We start from the raw sequence: 18,560 nt of genomic DNA on the forward strand, positions 1-18,560 counted from the left end.
GAATTTCGATCATAATGAATGACCCGAAAAAATAAAAAATAAATGAATGAAATGAAAACGAACACATTTTTTCAGCAGTGCACATGTCTACCGATAACATGGTTTGAGATAGTTCTGTGCACAGGAATCTACACGGACAATGGATTTTTGTCAAGATCAACTGGTATTTCATTGCAGAAAATGTACTTAGCCTAGAAAATTGATTGCAGCCAACTTATCTAAAGACCGCTATTCTGCAATTATTACACTTTTATTCTTGGGTTCAACACAAACCATATTTGCAGCTTTGATAGATCATAGTGTCCTATTATAGGCATATCGTTGGCTGACTACATAAAAATGTCAGAGTTTGAATATGTCAGAAAGTTTAAACAACAAATTAATTATAAGCTGGGAGAACAGGATTTTTTACAGTTATGATAAAGCAGAGAATACTGGTAGAATCAAAGGTCGGCTTAAAAAAAAAAAATAATATTCAAAATACAGTTATTGCCCAGGGGAGATAAAGCAAAGGATATTTAAATGTACACAAAAGCCCGCCAGAACAGCCACCAAACTAGTTGATTTCTGTTAAACCAATCAATCTCCTGTCAAACTTGTTACCTTAGATACAAAGAAACAAGTTATTTATTAGGGAGTGTACTCTACTTCTGCTTTGTGATGGTATGAGGAACAAGAATGTGGATGTGTTTTTTTTTTTTTCTACTTTCATTTGCATTCACTTTTCTGTTTCATCAGAATGCACACTACTAAAAAAGGAAGTTATAACCGTTTTTGTTCATTTTCTCTTTATTTTTTTTTTCGTAATGGGTTTTTAACCATTTGAAGGCCAAGCCTTTTTCTGACATTTGTTGCTCCCAACTTATAATCAGTATTTTTTGCTTGAAAATTACTTAGAACTCCCAAACATATATATATATATATATATATATATATATATATATATATATATATATATATATATATATATATATATACACACACACACATAGCAGAGACCCTAGAGAATAAAATGGGGGTTGTTGCAATATTTTATGTCACACTGTGTTTGCCCAGCGGTCTTTCAAATGCAATTTTTTGGAAATAAATACACTTTAATGAATTTAAAAAAAAAAAGTTAAGTTTTTTGTACTATGTGAAAGATGATGTTATACGAGTAAATAAATACCTAACATGTCATGCTGATTTGAGCGTTTTTGGCGCGTTTTTATTCCCATAGAAATGTATAGAAAGGCAATTTTTTGGTGCGCATTTGCGTGTTTTGTTTTTGCAAGATTTTTCTGCTCAATTGAAAAAAAAATCAATAAAATAGTAATATATGAATAAATAAATGTAAAGTAAATACATAAATAACTAAAAATCCTCATAGATAAATAAAATAAATGAATAATATGTATTAATACATAAATGATAATAATTAACCCCTAACCTTAAAAAGTATTAATCAAAAATTATTTTTGTATTATTATTACATTTATTTTTTTGTTTGGGTCTTAATATTATTTATTATTATTATTATTAACACCCAAATACAAAAAATAATAATGTATTTATTTTCTGTTCGGGTGTTTAGCTATTAATTATTATTTATTTATTTTAAATTAAAAAAAAATAAATATTAATTTACTTATTTTCTGTTAGAGTGTTTAGTTATTTATTATTTTATTTTATTTTTTTAAGGGTTAGGGGTGAAGGTTAGGGGTTAATTCTTTAATTATTAGTACTTAGTATTCATGTATTGAATTTATTTATGATTATTTTTATTTGTGTATTTATTTTACATATATTTATTCATGTATTATTATTATTAGTATTATGATTAGCAGTAGTAGTATTAACACCCTAACCCTAACAAGAAATAAATAAGTAAAAAATAACACTAACCCCACCCCTAATCCTAACTCTAACCTAACCTTAATGCTAATCCCTTACCCTAACGAAAAAAAAAGAAATAATAACGAATAATAATAATAAAAAAAGAAATAAAAGCTAATGGAAAAGCTAAAAAAGCCAAAATACCTAGCAACAAATGATGCAACAGACGATAGTTTTCTCTACTGGCTAATAAATAAAAAAGGCAAAGCTCAAAAAACGCTGTATAAAAACGTGCATAAAAAATGAGCCAAAATCTTGCTCAAAAACACCGGAAAAAAACGCTTAAAGACACTACACTTAGGTGTGAAGGCAGCCTTAGGTTCCATGCACACTAGGAGCCGAAAAAGCAGTATAAAACAGCTCATATTGCACAAGAGTTTAGGAGAGTTTATGGCCATTTGTTTTAAAAGTGTTTTTTTTCCAAAACATTCCCCTTTGCTCATTTTCCATAATAATAAATGTACACTTGAAAATGCTGAACGCTCCTAAATTCAGCGTTTAGACGTTTATGAGCGTTTAGCATTTTTTCTGCCTCAAAAGTCCTTGTGATGGGGTTTTTTTTTTCTGCCTCTAAACCATCCTCTTGATATATGCTTGTAATCACCCTAATATGTATGGACACATAGGATAACACTGAGCTGCTTCTACAGGCTGGAAACAAACCCTACAAAACTCCTGTAGAAGGAGCACTTTTTAAGCCCAATGTGCATGGACCTTAACCACTTGCCAACGGCTGCACGCCGATAAACGTCGGCACGATGTCAGCAAGCAGTGGGCAAATGGGCATACCTGTACGTCCCCTTTAATTGGCGGGCTAGTGGGCGCACTCCCGCCGCGTACAGCATGACCGTGCCTGCGGGACCCGCGGACTTGATGGCTGCCGATGTCCCAGCGATCGTGTCACGGAGCCGCAGTACAGTGAGATGCCTATGTAAACAAGGCATTTCCCCGTTCTGCCAAGTGACATGACATTGAACACTGCTCCCTGTCATCGAGAGCAGAGATCTCTGTCATGTGAGTGGTAGCCCATCCCCCCACAGTTAGAATCACTCCCTAGGACACATTTAACCCCTTGATCGCCCCCTAGTGTGTAACCCCTTCCCTGCCAGTGTCATTTACACAGTAATCAGTGCATTTTTCTAGCACTGATCGCTGTATGGTCCCAAAATAGTGTCAAAAGTGTCCGATGTGTCCGCTCTAATGTCGCAGTCACGATAAAAATCGCAGATCGCCACCATTACTATTAAAAAAAATATTAATAATTAAAATACCATAAATCTATCCCCTATTTTGTAGATGCTCTAACTTTTGCGCAAACCAATCAATATACGTTTATTGCATTTTTGTTTTGTTTTTTACCAAAAATATGTAGAAGAATACATATCGGCCTAAACTGAGGAAAAAAAATATGTTTTTTTATTTTGGGGGGATATTTCTTATAGGAAAAAGTAAAAAATATTGCTTTTTTCAAAATTGTCGCTCTTTTTTTGTTTATAACGCAAAAAAAAAAAAAGGACGTCAATTTTGTTTGCGTGCAACGTCACACGACCGCGCAATTGTCAGTTAAAACGACACCGTGCCGAATAGCAAAAAGTGCTCTGGTCAGGAAGGGGGTAAAATCTTCTGGGGCTGAAGTGGTTAAGATGTTCTTACTGTGTTTGTATCCCACTTGGGAGGTTTCCATTCACTTTGTGTTTTGAAGACACATCAGAAAGTGAGAGTACTAACATACAATGTAAGACAAAACACCTCCATTGTTGTCACTAAAACAGGTGACCCCACTGGAAGATTTCCCATTTTGGTGGCAAATGTAAAATGAAAATTTCTCATTACTTTCTGTCCCAGTGTCAGTGATCATCAGGACAAATAGAGAGGACGAGGCACTCCAGTGGGGACACAGACAGCAACAAAAACATATCAGGGGTTCTGAGCCTTCCCTTTTGCGTCCCCGAGTATATAAAGATATACTTTAACCACTTGCCAACCGCCCCACGTATATGTACTGTGGGGCGGCATCTCCTACAGGCAAAATCTAGTACCTGCACGTCATCTTTACCTTTGGGTTTGCGCTGCGCACGCATGCCGCTGGTGACCAGCTCTTGCGGTGATTGGACACAGCGGGAGCCAACTAGTGGGTCCGGCGGACCGGATGTCTGCGGGGACCCGCCGATTGTTCCCAACAGAGGCAGAACGGCGGTCTGCCTATGTAAACAAGACAGATCGCCGTTCTGTGACCAGGGAAGACAGAGATACTGTGTTTCTGCTAAGCAGGAAGGCTGATCTGTCTTCCCCCAGTACAAGCACCTCCCCACACAGTTAGAAAGCACTCCCTAGGGACACATTTAACCCTTTGATCGGCCCTGATGTTAACCCCTTCCCTGCCAGTGTCATTAGTACAGTAACAGTGCATATTTTTAAGCACTGATCATTGTATTGGTGTCACTGGTCCCCAAAAAAGTGTCACTTAAGGCTCGAGCGAACATTTTTGTCCAAAGAATTTTCGTACCACTTTCGTATAGTATGTACATGACTTTCGACAGCCGATCTGAAAGATTTGGAAGGGACAAACTCGAAAATGTTTCTCATATAGGAACAGAAGGAATAATTTTCAGTTAATGTGTACCGTTTTCGTACGAGGAAAATCAGAAAAAGACTGCCCATGATCAGAAATGATAAGCAAAAAAAAACATTTGTCGTATGAGAATTTTCGTACAAATTTTTATTCAACAGTTCAGATTTGCTTATAAACATTGAGAAAAATGGGATGAACGTTCGCCCAATTTTCTTTATAGTGTCTACCCCACTTTAGTGTCTGATTTATCTGCCGCAATGTCGCAGTCCCGCTATAAGTCACCGATCGCCGCCATTACTAATAAAAATGCCATAAAAATATCCCATAGTTTGTAGATGCTATAACTTTTGCACAAACCAATCAATATACGCTTATTGTGTTTTTTTACCAAAAATATGTAGCAGAATACATTTTTTTTTTTTTCAAAATTGTCAGTCTTTTTTTTTTTTCTTGTTTATAGCGCAGAAGTGATCAAATACCACCAAAAGAAAGCTCTATTTGTGGGAAAAAAGGGACATCAATTTTTTTTGGGTACATCGTCCAGATGCCGGCAGCTTATAAAGCTCTATGAGAGGCTGAAAGCTGCTGACGCTGGGTGGGTCTGGATGGTGCTCAAATTGGTAGTAACATTTAGGGCAGTATGGGCCATGGGCAATCATCCCTGGGTGCATACCATCCTAAGCATTCCTACCACTTGGTGCACTGTTCAGCATAAGGCCAAAAGTTCCTTCCCCTTACTGTCAAGCCTGTTCCATAATAATAAACTCCTCCTGCTTATATCTTGGGCTGTTCTTGCTACCATGAACACTGCTGAAATCCCTGGGTTGTGTATCATTCATGTACTAATGCAGCTGAGTATCCTGAGAACAATGTAATAAATTCTTCTCACGCCCCCCTTTTAAAGGCACCACCCAAGATTTTCACCTTTTTACTTTGTATATTTTATTTTTACAGACATTTGCTGGGCATGAAAGAGACAACCATGTGGGTCCTCCCCCTCAAAAATTTAAAACTCTTTATACAAGCTATCAAAGAAAATAGATGAGACGTTTCATGGATGTGAGTTTCAGGTTGGTGGGTCTTGTACTTTTTGGCCAATTATACACGCTCTCATAGCTCCTAACTGTCCCTGATTTCGAGGGACTGTCCCTAAATTTTGGAGCAATGTCCCTCTGTTCCTCTTTCCTCCTCATTTGTTCCTCATTTTGGTCTGATCTATATAGTTGTATATAAAATGCACTTTTTATCTTTCAAAAAAGTGTTTCCAGTGCTAAACCTTTCATCCAAATTCTAAATTGCTGCATTTGTAAATTTTAAAAGCCAATATAAAGGAATAGTAGTGGTAAAAAAAAAACCTTGTGGATTTAATGAACCTTTTTTTTTTTGGTTAGTTCTCCTTTAAGTGGGTGTGGCAGGGGGGCATGTCATATGCCTACATACATTTGCTAGTAGGTGTCCCTCATTCCCATCTCAAAATGTTGAGAGGTATGCCTATTTGACTCAATGATTTCATATAATAATAAAAAATGTAAAAAAAAACAAAACACCTGGATAAAGAAGAGGGCTAATTCATACCTCAAGTACTCTGATCTTTACCTACATCCCCCCACTGCATGCTGTGGTTCCTCTCACTGGCCTTTTTTTGTAACTACAGCTCTGTAGGATCACATTAGTTATGTGCAGGCGACGGGTTGAACCACAGAGTGTAGCAGGGGGACCAGGCATCAAATAAACCTCTGCGTGTGTGTGTCAGATGTTGAATATTCTTCAGCTAACAACTGTTCACCCGAGCAATGATCAGAAGCCCAGGTGATAGGTAAGGCAAGTATTGTAGGACCCATATTTTACAAGGTGTAAGAAGTTTGTTTTAGATTTTTTTTCTATTCATAGGCTTCATGCAGTTTGAGGTCCTATACCTCTGCCAGTTATGAACGTGTAAAGGAATTTAAGACATTTCTCACTAGCATCTTGAAGTCAGTACCAGAATTGCTTAGACTGCAGAGAGTTCCCTTGCCTGCTTCGATCTCACTGGTGGTAAACATGGTTCTGTAGAATTGGTTCTGTAAAATTGTGGGCAGCAAGGAGATGTAGACATGTGCAGAATGAAAAAAAATGTTTAGTTTCATTTCATTTCATTTAGAATTTTTGGAATTCAAATCAATTCGAATAGTTTTCTAATTCATATTGAATAGTATTCGAAAAGTTTTCAAATTCAAATAGTTTTTGAATCCAAATAGTTTTGAATTGTTTTTGAATTTGAATAGTTTTCAAATTTGAATAGTTTTTTAATTCAAATAGTTTTCCAATTTCCAAATAGACTGAAATAGAATAGCAAATAAAGGAATGGAAAAGAAAAGAAATTGAATAGAATAGAAAATAATATAACAGAAAATAAAAGAATAGAATATAATAGAGTAAAATAGAACAAAATAGAATAATAAATAAAATAATAGAATGAATAGAATAGAACAGGGCACAGAACTAGGCACATCAGGACATGGCACATCAGGGCTTTGTTTCGTTTATATAAGGGCTCGGCACATGGCACATCAGGGTACAGGACACAGCACATCAGGGCTCGGCACATCAGGACACGACACATGGCACAGCACATCAGAACAGGGCACAGAACTAGGCACATCAGGACATGGCACATCAGGGCTTTGTTTCGTTTATATGATTCGAATCGTTTAGAATTTTTGGAATTCAAATCGATTTGAATAGTTTTCTAATTCATATTGAATAGTATTCAAAAAGTTTTCAAATTCAAATAGTTTTTGAATCCAAATAGTTTTGAATTGTTTTTGAATTTGAATAGTTTTCAAATTTGAATAGTTTTGAAATTCAAATAGTTTTCCAATTTCCAAAGAGAATGAAATAGAACAGCAAATAAAGGAATGGAAAAGAAAAAAAAATGAATAGAATAGAAAATAATATAATAGAAAATAAAAGAATAGAATATAATAGAGTAAAACAGAACAAAATAGAATAGTAAATAAAAGAACAGAATAGAATGAATAGAATAGAAACAAAAGAATAAACTAGAATATAACCATCTTCTGAAATTCAAATAGAAAATAATATAATTAAAAAAACAATATAATAGAAATTTGAATTTAAATGGATTAGAAAAGAATAGATTAGCAGAGAAAATAACAGAATAGTATAGAAAAAAACAACAGAATAGAAAGAATATTACCATCTTCCTATTCTAATCCATTCTTTTCTATTCTTTTCAAAACAAATTGATTCTATTTGAATTTCGGGAAATGGTTATATTTGTTCTATACTATTCCATTGTTTTTAAATTCTATTCTTTTTCTATTTGTTTATTCTTTTCTATTATTTTCTCATTATAAGCACTGCACTATTGAACTGAATATAAATATAAATATATGTGCTGCTACTTAAAATGCAAATAATAAAACAAAGGGTGAAAAACAATGTAGTGTCAATCTACACAATCATAGTAGCGCAAAAGAACAATAAAAATGATTTCAAAAGTGTCCATAAAAAAATCAAAAATAATTGTCCATCATAAATAGATTCAAACAACAAATCAATTGTGAAAATAGTGCAGCTTTTTATAAAGTGGAAAATTATGAACACCGTAGATCCTTCAACAAAGTGCACAAGTGCCAATCCGCACCCCTATAGAATGAGGCTCACCAGATTGTAGATTTCAATCGCATGTGTGATTAAATCACTTAACGTGGATGTGAACCCAATGTCATCCTTTCTAAACTACTGCCATGGGGGTTATGTATAAGGATATACATGCCTCCTGCATGTATCTTTACCTGTCAAATGTCTCCCCTCTGTCTGTTATTAGACCCAAAAAACTGCATATTCTGTGGGTGGGTCTGTTGTCTGGAGCTCGATGGGTGGAGTCGTAATGTCAGTAGACTCCCCGCCCACCTCTACACTCCCCGCCCACCTCTACACTCCCCTTGTCAATATGCATTTTCTCCTGTGTATTTCTAATGCCCCGTACACACGGTCCAATTTTCCAACGGAAAATGTGTGATAGGACCTTGTTGTCGGAAATTCCGACCGTGTGTAGGCTCCATCACACATTTTCCATCGGATTTTCCGACACACAAAGTTTGGGAACTTGCTATAAAATTTTCCGACAACAAAATCCGTTGTCGGAATTTCCGATCGCGTGTATGCAAATCCGACGCACAAAGTGCCACGCATGCCCAAAATAAATAAAGAGATGAAAGCTATTGGCTACTGCCCCGTTTATAGTCCCAACGTACGTGTTTTACGTCACCGTGTTCAGAGCGATCGGATTTTCCAACAACCTTGTGTGACCGTGTGTATGCAAGACAAGTTTGAGCCAACATCCGTTGGAAAAAATCCTAGGATTTTGTTGTCGGAATGTCCGATCAATGTCCGACCGTGTGTACGGGGCATAACACTGAACTTCTGCTGAACTTCTGCTATGATCTCTAACATCCAGTGAAAAGACAGGAAAGTAACCACATGACTTCAGCATGCCAAATCATGGTGAGGTGTGGAACAGCCAATCCTTGCAGAGCTGCTGAAGAAAGGAGTGGGGGAGGGAATTAAAAAGTAATGCATGTCTTAGGCTAGTGCACGAGATATGTAAATCACCTGTCACTCACAGCAAGGGGGAGGATTTGACAAACTTTTTCTTAGTTTGTCAAGATTTTTCTCTCTGAACAATAAAAGAGGATTGCTCAGAGATGGATTAACTCTGTATGGCAAGACTGGGCTCAAATGATAGGAAATCTTATTTTCTACAGTATGATAAAAAAAAAAAAAAAAAAACATTTTCGGGTTTACATCCACCTTAAGGCCCCTTTCACATTCATGTTCCGTATGTCAGTTTTTCATCCATCCGTTTTCGGATGAAAAACGGACATGCATGTATCCCTATGGGATAGCGGATGTCAGCGGATAAACATCCAATGACATCAGCCTCGGCTATGCTCCGTTTATGATGACGGAGGAAAACCCTATTTTTCCATCCGTCATTGGATGAAAACGGACAGACAGTCCGTTTTCAACCGATCCCCCCATAGAGGAAAGCGGAGATCTGACCGGTCCATTTCTGCACCATGTGCAGAGACGGACTAGTCATCTGCCGGCTCAGCGGGGATCAATGGAGCGATTCCCGCTGAGCAAGTGGATGTCCAAAAACGGATCCTCCCGGGATCCGCACATGTAAAAGGGGCCTTAATCTTTACGCAGATGATCAACCCAATCTCCACTCTGATCCACTCAGATTCAAATGGATGACAGCTCTCTCCACATGTAGGGATAAAATCAACACAAAGCCTCCAATAGTGTAAAAACCTCTTGGGTAACAATTTTAATGAAAAAGTCATGCGCTTACACACGGTTGGACTGGGACAAAAATGTGGCCCTGGACTTCATCCAGACCGGCCCAAGGCACAGCACATCAGGGTACAAAGCCCAGCACATTAGGGTACAGGGCACAGCACATCAGGGCACAGCACATCAGGGTACAGCACATCAGAGTACAGAGCTCAGCACATCAGGGTACAGGGCACAGCACATCAGGGCACAGCACATCAGGGTACAGCACATCAGAGTACAGAGCTCAGCACATCAGGGCACAGCACATCAGGGTGCAGCACATCAGGGTACAGAGCACAGCACATCAGGGCACAGCACATCAGGGTCCGAGCACAGCACATCAGGGCACAGCACATCAGGGTACAGAGCCCAGCATATCAGGGCACATCAGGGCACAGCACATCAGGGTACAGAGCTCAGCACATCAGGGTACAGCACATCAGGGCACAGCACATCAGGGTACAGCACATCAGGGCACAGAACATCAGGGTACAGAGCCCAGCACATCAGCGCACAGCACATCAGGGCACAGCACATCAGGGCACAGAGCCCAGCACATCAGGGCACAGCACATCAGGGCACAGCACATCAGGGTACAGAGCCCAGCACATCAGGGTACAGCACATCAGGGTACAGCACATCAGGGTACAGCACATCAGGGCACAGCACATCAGGGTACAGAGCCCAGCACATCAGGGCACAGCACATCAGGGTACAGCACATCAGGGTACAGCACATCAGGGCACAGCACATCAGGGTACAGAGCCCAGCACATCAGGGCACAGCACATCAGGTTACAGCACATCAGCTTACAGCACATCAGGGTACAGAGCCCAGCACCTCAGGGTACAGCACATCAGGGTACAGCACATCAGGGTACAGAGCTCAGCACATCATGGCACAGCACATCAGGGTACAGAGCTCAGCACATCAGGGTACAGCACATCAGGGTACAGAGCTCAGCACATCAGGGCACAGCACATCAGGGTACAGAGCTCAGCACATCAGGGCACAGCACATCAGGGCACAGCACATCAGGGTACAGCACATCAGGGTACAGAGATCAGCACATCAGGCCACAGCACATCAGGGTACAGAGCACAGCACAACAGGGCACAGCACATCAGGGTACAGAGCACAGCACAACAGGGCACAGTACATCAGGGTACAGAGCACAGCACAACAGGGCACAGCACATCAGTGTACAGAGCTCAGCACATCAGGGTACTGGGCACAGCACATCAGGGTACAGCACATCAGAGTACAGAGCTCAGCACATAAGGGCACAGCACATCAGGGTGCAGCACATCAGGGTACAGAGCACAGCACATCAGGGCACAGCACATCAGGGTACAGAGCTCAGCACATCAGGGCACAGCACATCAGGGTGCAGCACATCAGAGTACAGAGCACAGCACATCAGGGCACAGCACATCAGGGTACAGAGCACAGCACATCAGGGCACAGCACATCAGGGTACAGAGCCCAGCATATCAGGGCACAGCACATCAGGGTACAGAGCTCAGCACATCAGGGTACAGCACATCAGGGCACAGAACATCAGGGCACAGAACATCAGGGTACAGAGCCCAGCACATCAGCGCACAGCACATCAGGGCACAGCACATCAGGGTACAGAGCCCAGCACATCAGGGCACAGCACATCAGGTTACAGCACATCAGGTTACAGCACATCAGGGCACAGCACATCAGGGTACAGAGCCCAGCACATCAGGGCACAGCACATCAGGGTACAGAGCTCAGCACATCATGGCACAGCACATCAGGGCACAGCACATCAGGGTACAGAGCTCAGCACATCAGGGTACAGCACATCAGGGTACAGAGCTCAGCACATCAGGGCACAGCACATCAGGGTGAAGCACATCAAGGTACAGAGCCCAGTACATCAGGGCACAAGGCACATCAGGGCACAGCACATCAGTGTACAGCACATCAGGGTACAGAGCCCAGCACATCAGGGCACAGCACATCAGGGTACAGCAGATCAGGGCACAGCACATCAGGGTACAGTGCTCAGCACATCAGGGCACAGCACATCAGGGTACAGCACATTAGGGCACAACACATCAAGGTACAGCACATCAGGGCACAGCACATCAGGGTACAGCACATCAGGGTACAGCACATCAGTGTACAGCACATCAGGGTACAGCACATCAGGGCACAGCACATCAGGACACAACACATCAGGGTACAGAGCCCAGCACATCAGGGCACAGCACATCAGGGTACAGCACATCAGGGCACAGCACATCAGGGTACAGCACATCAGGGCACAGCACATCAGGGTACAGCACATCAGGGCACAGCACATCAGGGCACAGCACATCAGGGTACAGAGCCCAGCACATCAGGGTACAGCACATCAGGGCACAGCACATCAGGGCACAGCACATCAGGGTACAGAGCCCAGCACATTAGGGTACAGTACATCAGGGTACAGCACATCAGGGCACAGCACATCAGGGCACAGCACATTAGGGTACAGAGCTCAGCACATCAGGGCACAGCACATCAGGGTACAGCACATCAGGGTACAGAGCACAGCACATCAGGGTACAGAGCCCAGCACATCAGGCCACAGCACATCAGGATATAGAGCCCTGCAGATCAGGGTACAGAGCCCAGCACATCAGGGCACAGGACAACAGGGTACAGAGCCCAGCACATCAGGCCACAGCACATCAGGATATAGAGCCCTGCAGATCAGGGTACAGAGCCCAGCACATCAGGGCACAGGACAACAGGGTACAGAGCCCAGCACATCAGGGCACAACACATCAGGGCACAGAGCCCAGCACATCAGGGCACAGCACATCAGGGCACAGCACATCAGGGCACAGCACATCAGGCCACATCAGGGTACAGAGCACAGCACATCAGGGCACAGCACAACAGGCACATCAGGACAGGGCACAGCACATCAGGGCATGGGGCACATCAGGGTGCATGGGGCACATTGGGGCACATCAGCGCACATCAGAGCACGTGGGGCACATAAAAGCACGTGGGGCACATCATCAGGGTACATGGGGCACATCAGGGTACGTAGGGCACTTCAGGGTACGTGGGACACATCAGGGCACTTGAAGCACATCAAAGCACATGGGGCACATAAGGGTACATGGGGCACATCAGGGTACATGGGGCACATCAAAGCACGTGGGGCACATCATCAGGGTACGTGGGGCACATCATCAGGGTGCGTGGGGCACATCATCAGGGTATGTGGGGCACATCAGGGCACATCAAAGCACATGGGGCACATCAAGGTACGTGGGACACATCAGAGCACATCAAAGCACATGTAGCACATAAAAGCACATGGGGCATATCAGGGTATGTTGGGCACATCAGGGTACGTTGGGCACATCAGGGTACGTGGGGCACATCAGGGTACGTGGGGCACATCAGGGTACGTGGGGCACGTAAGAGTACATGGGGCACAGCTTTTACTAATTGTTTTCTTCAAATGCAGAGTAGAGCAGGAAGCGTCTGTGATAAGTTCTCTCTCATGTCACGCTGTTCCCAGGCGGCCCCTCCTCTCTTCTCGTCCATCCCAGATGAAGTCACAAGCAAATGGGGATGGACGAGTTGTTTTTCTAATTCTATTCTTTTGCATTATATTCTATTATAGTCTATTCTATTCTTTTTCATTATTTTCTTTTCTTATGTATTCAAATTCAAATATATTCTATTTGAAATTTGAATTTCAGAAGATGGTTATATTCTTTTTTTTATTCAATTCTTTTTTATTCTATTCTATTCATTTCTATTCTATTTTGTTCTGTTTTACTCTATTATATTATTTTGGAGTAAGCAAGTAAAAGGGATGGGGATTATTGTGGTGCCAAAATAACTCAATCAGGACTGGTATTAAAATGACAATTTTTATTACAATACATATCAAACAAACAAGTTTATATAGAAAACAACAATTTTTTTTTTTGATTGTTTGGCACCGCAATAATCCCCATCCCTTTTACTTGCTTACTCCTATTACTTTTGGGATGAGGTGGCGTATCTAATTAGGACATATCAGCCACTTTCCCTAACTATTATATTATATTATTTTATTTTCTATTATATTCTTTTCTATTCTATTCAATTTTTTTTCTATTCCTTTATTTTCTGTTCTATTTTAGTCTCTTTGGAAATGATAATATTTTATTTTCTGGTATATTCTTTTCTATTCTATTCAATTTTATTCTATTCCTTTTCTGTTCTATTGTATTCTTTTTGGAAATTATATTATTTTATTTTCTGTTATATTCTTTTCTATTCTTTTTTTTCTATTCTATTCCTTTATTTTCTGTTCTATTTTATTCTCTTCGGAAATTTGAAAACGATTCAAATTTGAAAACTGTTCGAATTTGAAAACTTTTCTAATGAAAAAAGTAGTCGAATTTGAAAACTATTCGAATTGGAAAACTATTCGAATTTGAAAACGATTAGAATCGATTCAAATTCCGTCAGAATTTTTTTTTCCGTTATTTCGGGTTAGTTAAAATTCGGTATTATTGTAATTTGGAAGTGCGAATACATCCGAATTTCTGAAAAACGAAAATTCGTCCGAATTTCAATTCGGAGCGAAATGAACTGCACATGTCTAAGGAAATGTAGAGTGCTCTCTTTAGCTATCTTGGTGGGTATGGCATGGTATATATTTTCCATGTCCCCTAATAGGAGCTGTGAATGTCTGTTCCTCTTTAGTATCTCTTTCTCTAACCAAGGTGGGCACAGAGTACCTCGCACTTACAGCAGTCAGACAACAAATCTATGTGGGCGTCTAGTTTTCATATTAATAACCTCCCAACTTAAGAAACAGAGAAAAAATAAGAGGGCTATATATAGGAAAATCCACCTCCTCACCATCTATTTGAGTAACTAAGGTGGGCACAGTGTACCTCCGATTTACAGCAATCAGAAAACAATTCCTTGTGGGTGTCTAGTTTTAATGTTACTAACCTCCCAATTTAAGAAACAGACAAAATAAGAACATTTTTACGAAAATCCAACAATAGTCAATTTTTTTTTTTTAGCTTTGGAAGGAGACAAAAATATCATATGAAACACAAAAGAGGTTATAAACCTTCCTCATTCTATACTCAAACTAAATAAAAATCCTGGAGCGTGACTTTAAAAGGTCAGAGACTTCAGAATAGCAAGGGCGTAACATTTTTACTTGCTGAGAAGAATATAAACTTTCTAAATGTAATCTTATCTGTTACACCCTTTGAAAAAAATCCCCTTGAAGTCCTGGCCTTGGTTATATGATATTTAACTCAAGATGCACTAAAACTGATGCACCAAAAAGAATGCAAATAACATATATTCTTTATCTATGTTTGCTTAGAAAAGATAAAAGGACCATCTTACCTGTTTTAGATGAATACCAGTAAAGTGAATCACTCTTTGGTTTCCATATATATTATCTCTCTAAGTCTGAATTTAGATGTGCATCTAAGGCTGGCCATAGATGTATTTGAACCATGTAAGAACAGGCAGAATGTACCAAGTTGATTGATCGTTTAACTTGGATACAACCAGCCTGCTGGATTTTACATGCGATTATCGCTAGCGGCTAGTATAGCCACTAGGGATAATCACTGTCTTCTCCCAGCAGGAACGGCTTCCCCTGCCCCCCCCCGGCCAGGAGAATACAATGGCTCAGTGGGAGGGATTCCCCTGTCAACACTGTCTGTGTTGATCAGAGAATCAAGCACATTTCTTTCCTGAAACCCATGGTCGGGAGGGACTTGGTTCCTCTATGGTTTCTTCGGTCACGGGAAGCAGCTTTCCCATTGAATGGCGGTGCCCCATGTGACTTTGGTGGCCATCTTAGGTCAGCCAGAGTCTATTTAGAACCCTGGCTCTTGGGCTTGGCACACATTTAGGGAGTGGACAGGTTAAGGACAGAAAGCCTATCTGTCAGGGACAGTGGAAGTGATAAGGAAAGGTTCCGGTGGAGTAGGGAGAGAGCAGGGTCTATGTCTACCTCTTCAGGAAGCCTCCCCTTTGGGTTGAATCGCCAGGCCGCACTTCACTCCTCGTGGCAGATGCTGTCGGAATCCAAGAGTCTTTTGTCCACTGATTATCTGCTGCTCAGTTGTAAGTGGCCCTGGATGGGTGAGCTTTCCTTTTGGGCCTGTTTGTACTGTTGGTTTGGTGGTTCCAAAAAAGTTCTTGGCAAAGCAGGACCCTATGTGTTTACTGCCCACCACACCTACCCAACAAGCCTACTTTCAGAAAGGGGAAGACATTGAAGCTTTTTGTGATGCCAGAAGGCTACTCAACCCGCCAGCATCTTTAGGCAACTGATCTAGAGGTTTTAAATGGACTGACTTTAGATCTTGTCCCTAATCTGTCCTAGCTTTCATATGCCTCCGAGGTGCTCCATAGTTCCGAAGAGCCCTAAAAAAATTAGGATAATTATCGTGACAAGCTATAAACTGCGGGGACAGTGCATATGGCTGTTGTAAATCTGTAATGCTAAAGGTGGATAGGACAGCAACATTCCCTACAAGGGTAGGTCTGCATGGCACTGCTGTACATAGAGAAGCTTTAATGCTGCAAAAAATTAAAGACATGCAAAACTCAATTGAGATCAAGACAGATGACATTGTGGAGGCCCTCCATACCTTTTTACCAGTTATAAAGTCAGTTATCAAGAATTCAATCCAGTAAAGCTCCAGGGAAGTTGGTGGGACTAGTGTTATACAATGCAAGTTAATAACAATAAAAATGTCTTTCTGCTCTGTAGCTTCCATCTTGACTTTAAAAGCCAGATTTCTTTTGGTTTATTGTTTTGTTTAATTTAGACTTTTTTTTTTTTGTTATAAAGCAATGTTCTTGTTTTGTATAAAGCTTGAACTCATGATATTAAGTTTGTTTAATAAACACTATAAAGCTAGACTTCAGGAGATTAGAAATGCATTTTCATTTTGGCAAGTTTACCTTCACACGATATTATCAGCTTGTCGATAGCATAACTGAACATGTAGTAAAGGTGAAGAGACAAAAATAGTAAAACAATAATTTCAAATCTACATTTGCTCAGCAAAGGCAAAAGGACAGTCTTACATGTTTTAGGTGGATTCCAGCAAGGTGAAGAAAATTATTTAAGAGAAACCTGAGATGAAAATAGGTCTGGAAAACCCTTGCCACATCCCACATACGAAGATTTGCAAAAAGAAATAGCCCCAGAGATTTTATGGGCATGGGAGGTGAAACCAGACCATACAGATGTATGAAAAAGTACAACGTTTATTGAAAAGACATATAAAAGACATAAGATGTGCAAAATGTGCAAACATTTAAACAAAAATAGAAAAATAGCACAAATAATGAACAGCAATAATAAACTGATATACACATAAGGTCTAGACCTGCAGTCGGCCCAAATGTGTTGACAGTATGCCCAACATGTTTCGGAAAAATATGGTATTGATTTCCTTCTTCAGGGGCTGAGCTGAGGTAAGCTGTTAAATCCTATTAACAAAAGAAAAACAAAGCAATAATACACAATTCATAATATATAAGTATAATACTATGAAAAGAGTAACACTGGCCGCTTACTAATAGTCTTCCAAGCATAGCAAAAAAGCATCAAAAGATGCAGAAAATACTCACATGGTTTGTGTTATTTATTTACATAGCAAGATGTATTGAAAATCAAAGTATAGGGAATGGCGCTGTGTTAGAACTAGGAGTGTGGCTATAAATTAAACAAATGTTCAAGTGCATAAAATAATTACTATTAAAATTGAAAAAATATTTTGGTATGATCCTGAAATTAAAAAAAAATTTTTGTCCTTATTTTAGTGAAAACACCTTATTAAGTGAAACAAATGCTACTATATGTGCAAAAAATACCGCAAATATTCAAACGATACCTTTATATAACATATATAAATCTTCACGTTAATAAATATAAAGTGATAAGTGCCAGAAGCAGTGATTATCAAACAATAGTGCATTAATGTGCAATAACCATTCGCAATAATAAATCATTAGTAGTGTGTCAAATCGCAACTAAGTATCAAAAAAAAAATCCCATATGTTATTTGGTGCAAAAAATGTTCATAACCATTGTGCAAAAAAGTTCTTCTTTGGTGGTAAAATGCCGTGCTGTAATAACTGGTAGTCACCCCCCAATGTGGTTGCACTCACCGGAGCACTCCACCCCTGCAGGGGTACGAGCGTGTGATGTTGGTCCTGTCACTCCGGTCGTGTGGGTGCCAATTTCCTTCCACGCGTCCCAATCCCAAAGGCAGCTGCTTGCACACAAGGAGGTGGGGACTTCCTGTCCCTTGATGTATTAAAAGTCCCCACTGGATATCCACTTAAGTGTTAAAAATATAAAAGAAAGGTTTCCACATAGCGTGATTCTGTTTAAAAAAGTGTTCCTTTATTTAAATTAAAAAAAAAAAAAAAGCAAGATGTATTGACAAATATTGGCACCTCCTTACGTCTGACCCCATTGTGGGACCTTTGGTGCCACCCACACCTCCAGTTGCATACCGATGAGCTACTTCTGTAGGAGATCTTATAGTTCAGAACGAGTTTTGGGGTTCCACTCGTGGCAACCCCTGTAAGCTCGCTGTAACATATCCCTGTGACTCATGTAACTATTGTAAGTACATGGACCACAGGAAGAACATATTTTACCCTATGGCAACCTATTTGTTCCTCTACATTTTTCTAACTGTCAAACGACGGGAGTGGTTTATCTCCTGCA

At 40.2% G+C, this 18,560-nt stretch overlaps 1 protein-coding gene and 1 long non-coding RNA gene across 15 annotated transcripts in view; one reads left to right on the top strand and one right to left on the bottom strand.

Moving 5' to 3' along the window:
• LOC141117456 (CD48 antigen-like) overlaps positions 1-18,560 on the top strand; it is a 155,065-nt gene that overhangs the window by 132,786 nt on the left and 3,719 nt on the right. For 3 of the 8 annotated variants that reach the window (XM_073610328.1, XM_073610333.1, XM_073610330.1), the window contains one exon: positions 5,402-5,517. The exons of 4 other annotated variants lie outside the window; for them this stretch is intronic. In XM_073610328.1, coding sequence (XP_073466429.1) covers positions 5,402-5,488 — 87 coding nt within the window. In that variant the 3' untranslated portion in view covers positions 5,489-5,517. The remainder of the gene's footprint in view (positions 1-5,401; positions 5,518-18,560) is intronic. One more of the 8 variants, XM_073610329.1, reaches the window with a different exon arrangement.
• Positions 1-18,560, bottom strand: part of LOC141117457 (uncharacterized) — a 135,751-nt gene that overhangs the window by 18,207 nt on the left and 98,984 nt on the right. Inside the window, exon 3 of one of the 7 annotated variants that reach the window (XR_012237153.1) lies at positions 18,033-18,164. The exons of 5 other annotated variants lie outside the window; for them this stretch is intronic. This is a non-coding gene — a long non-coding RNA (uncharacterized lncRNA). Of the gene's footprint in view, positions 1-18,032; positions 18,165-18,560 lie in introns of those variants that run through there. One more of the 7 variants, XR_012237158.1, reaches the window with a different exon arrangement.

This window comes from Aquarana catesbeiana, linkage group LG13, assembly GCF_042186555.1.
Source record: "Aquarana catesbeiana isolate 2022-GZ linkage group LG13, ASM4218655v1, whole genome shotgun sequence".
NCBI classification, from domain to species: domain Eukaryota; kingdom Metazoa; phylum Chordata; class Amphibia; order Anura; family Ranidae; genus Aquarana; species Aquarana catesbeiana.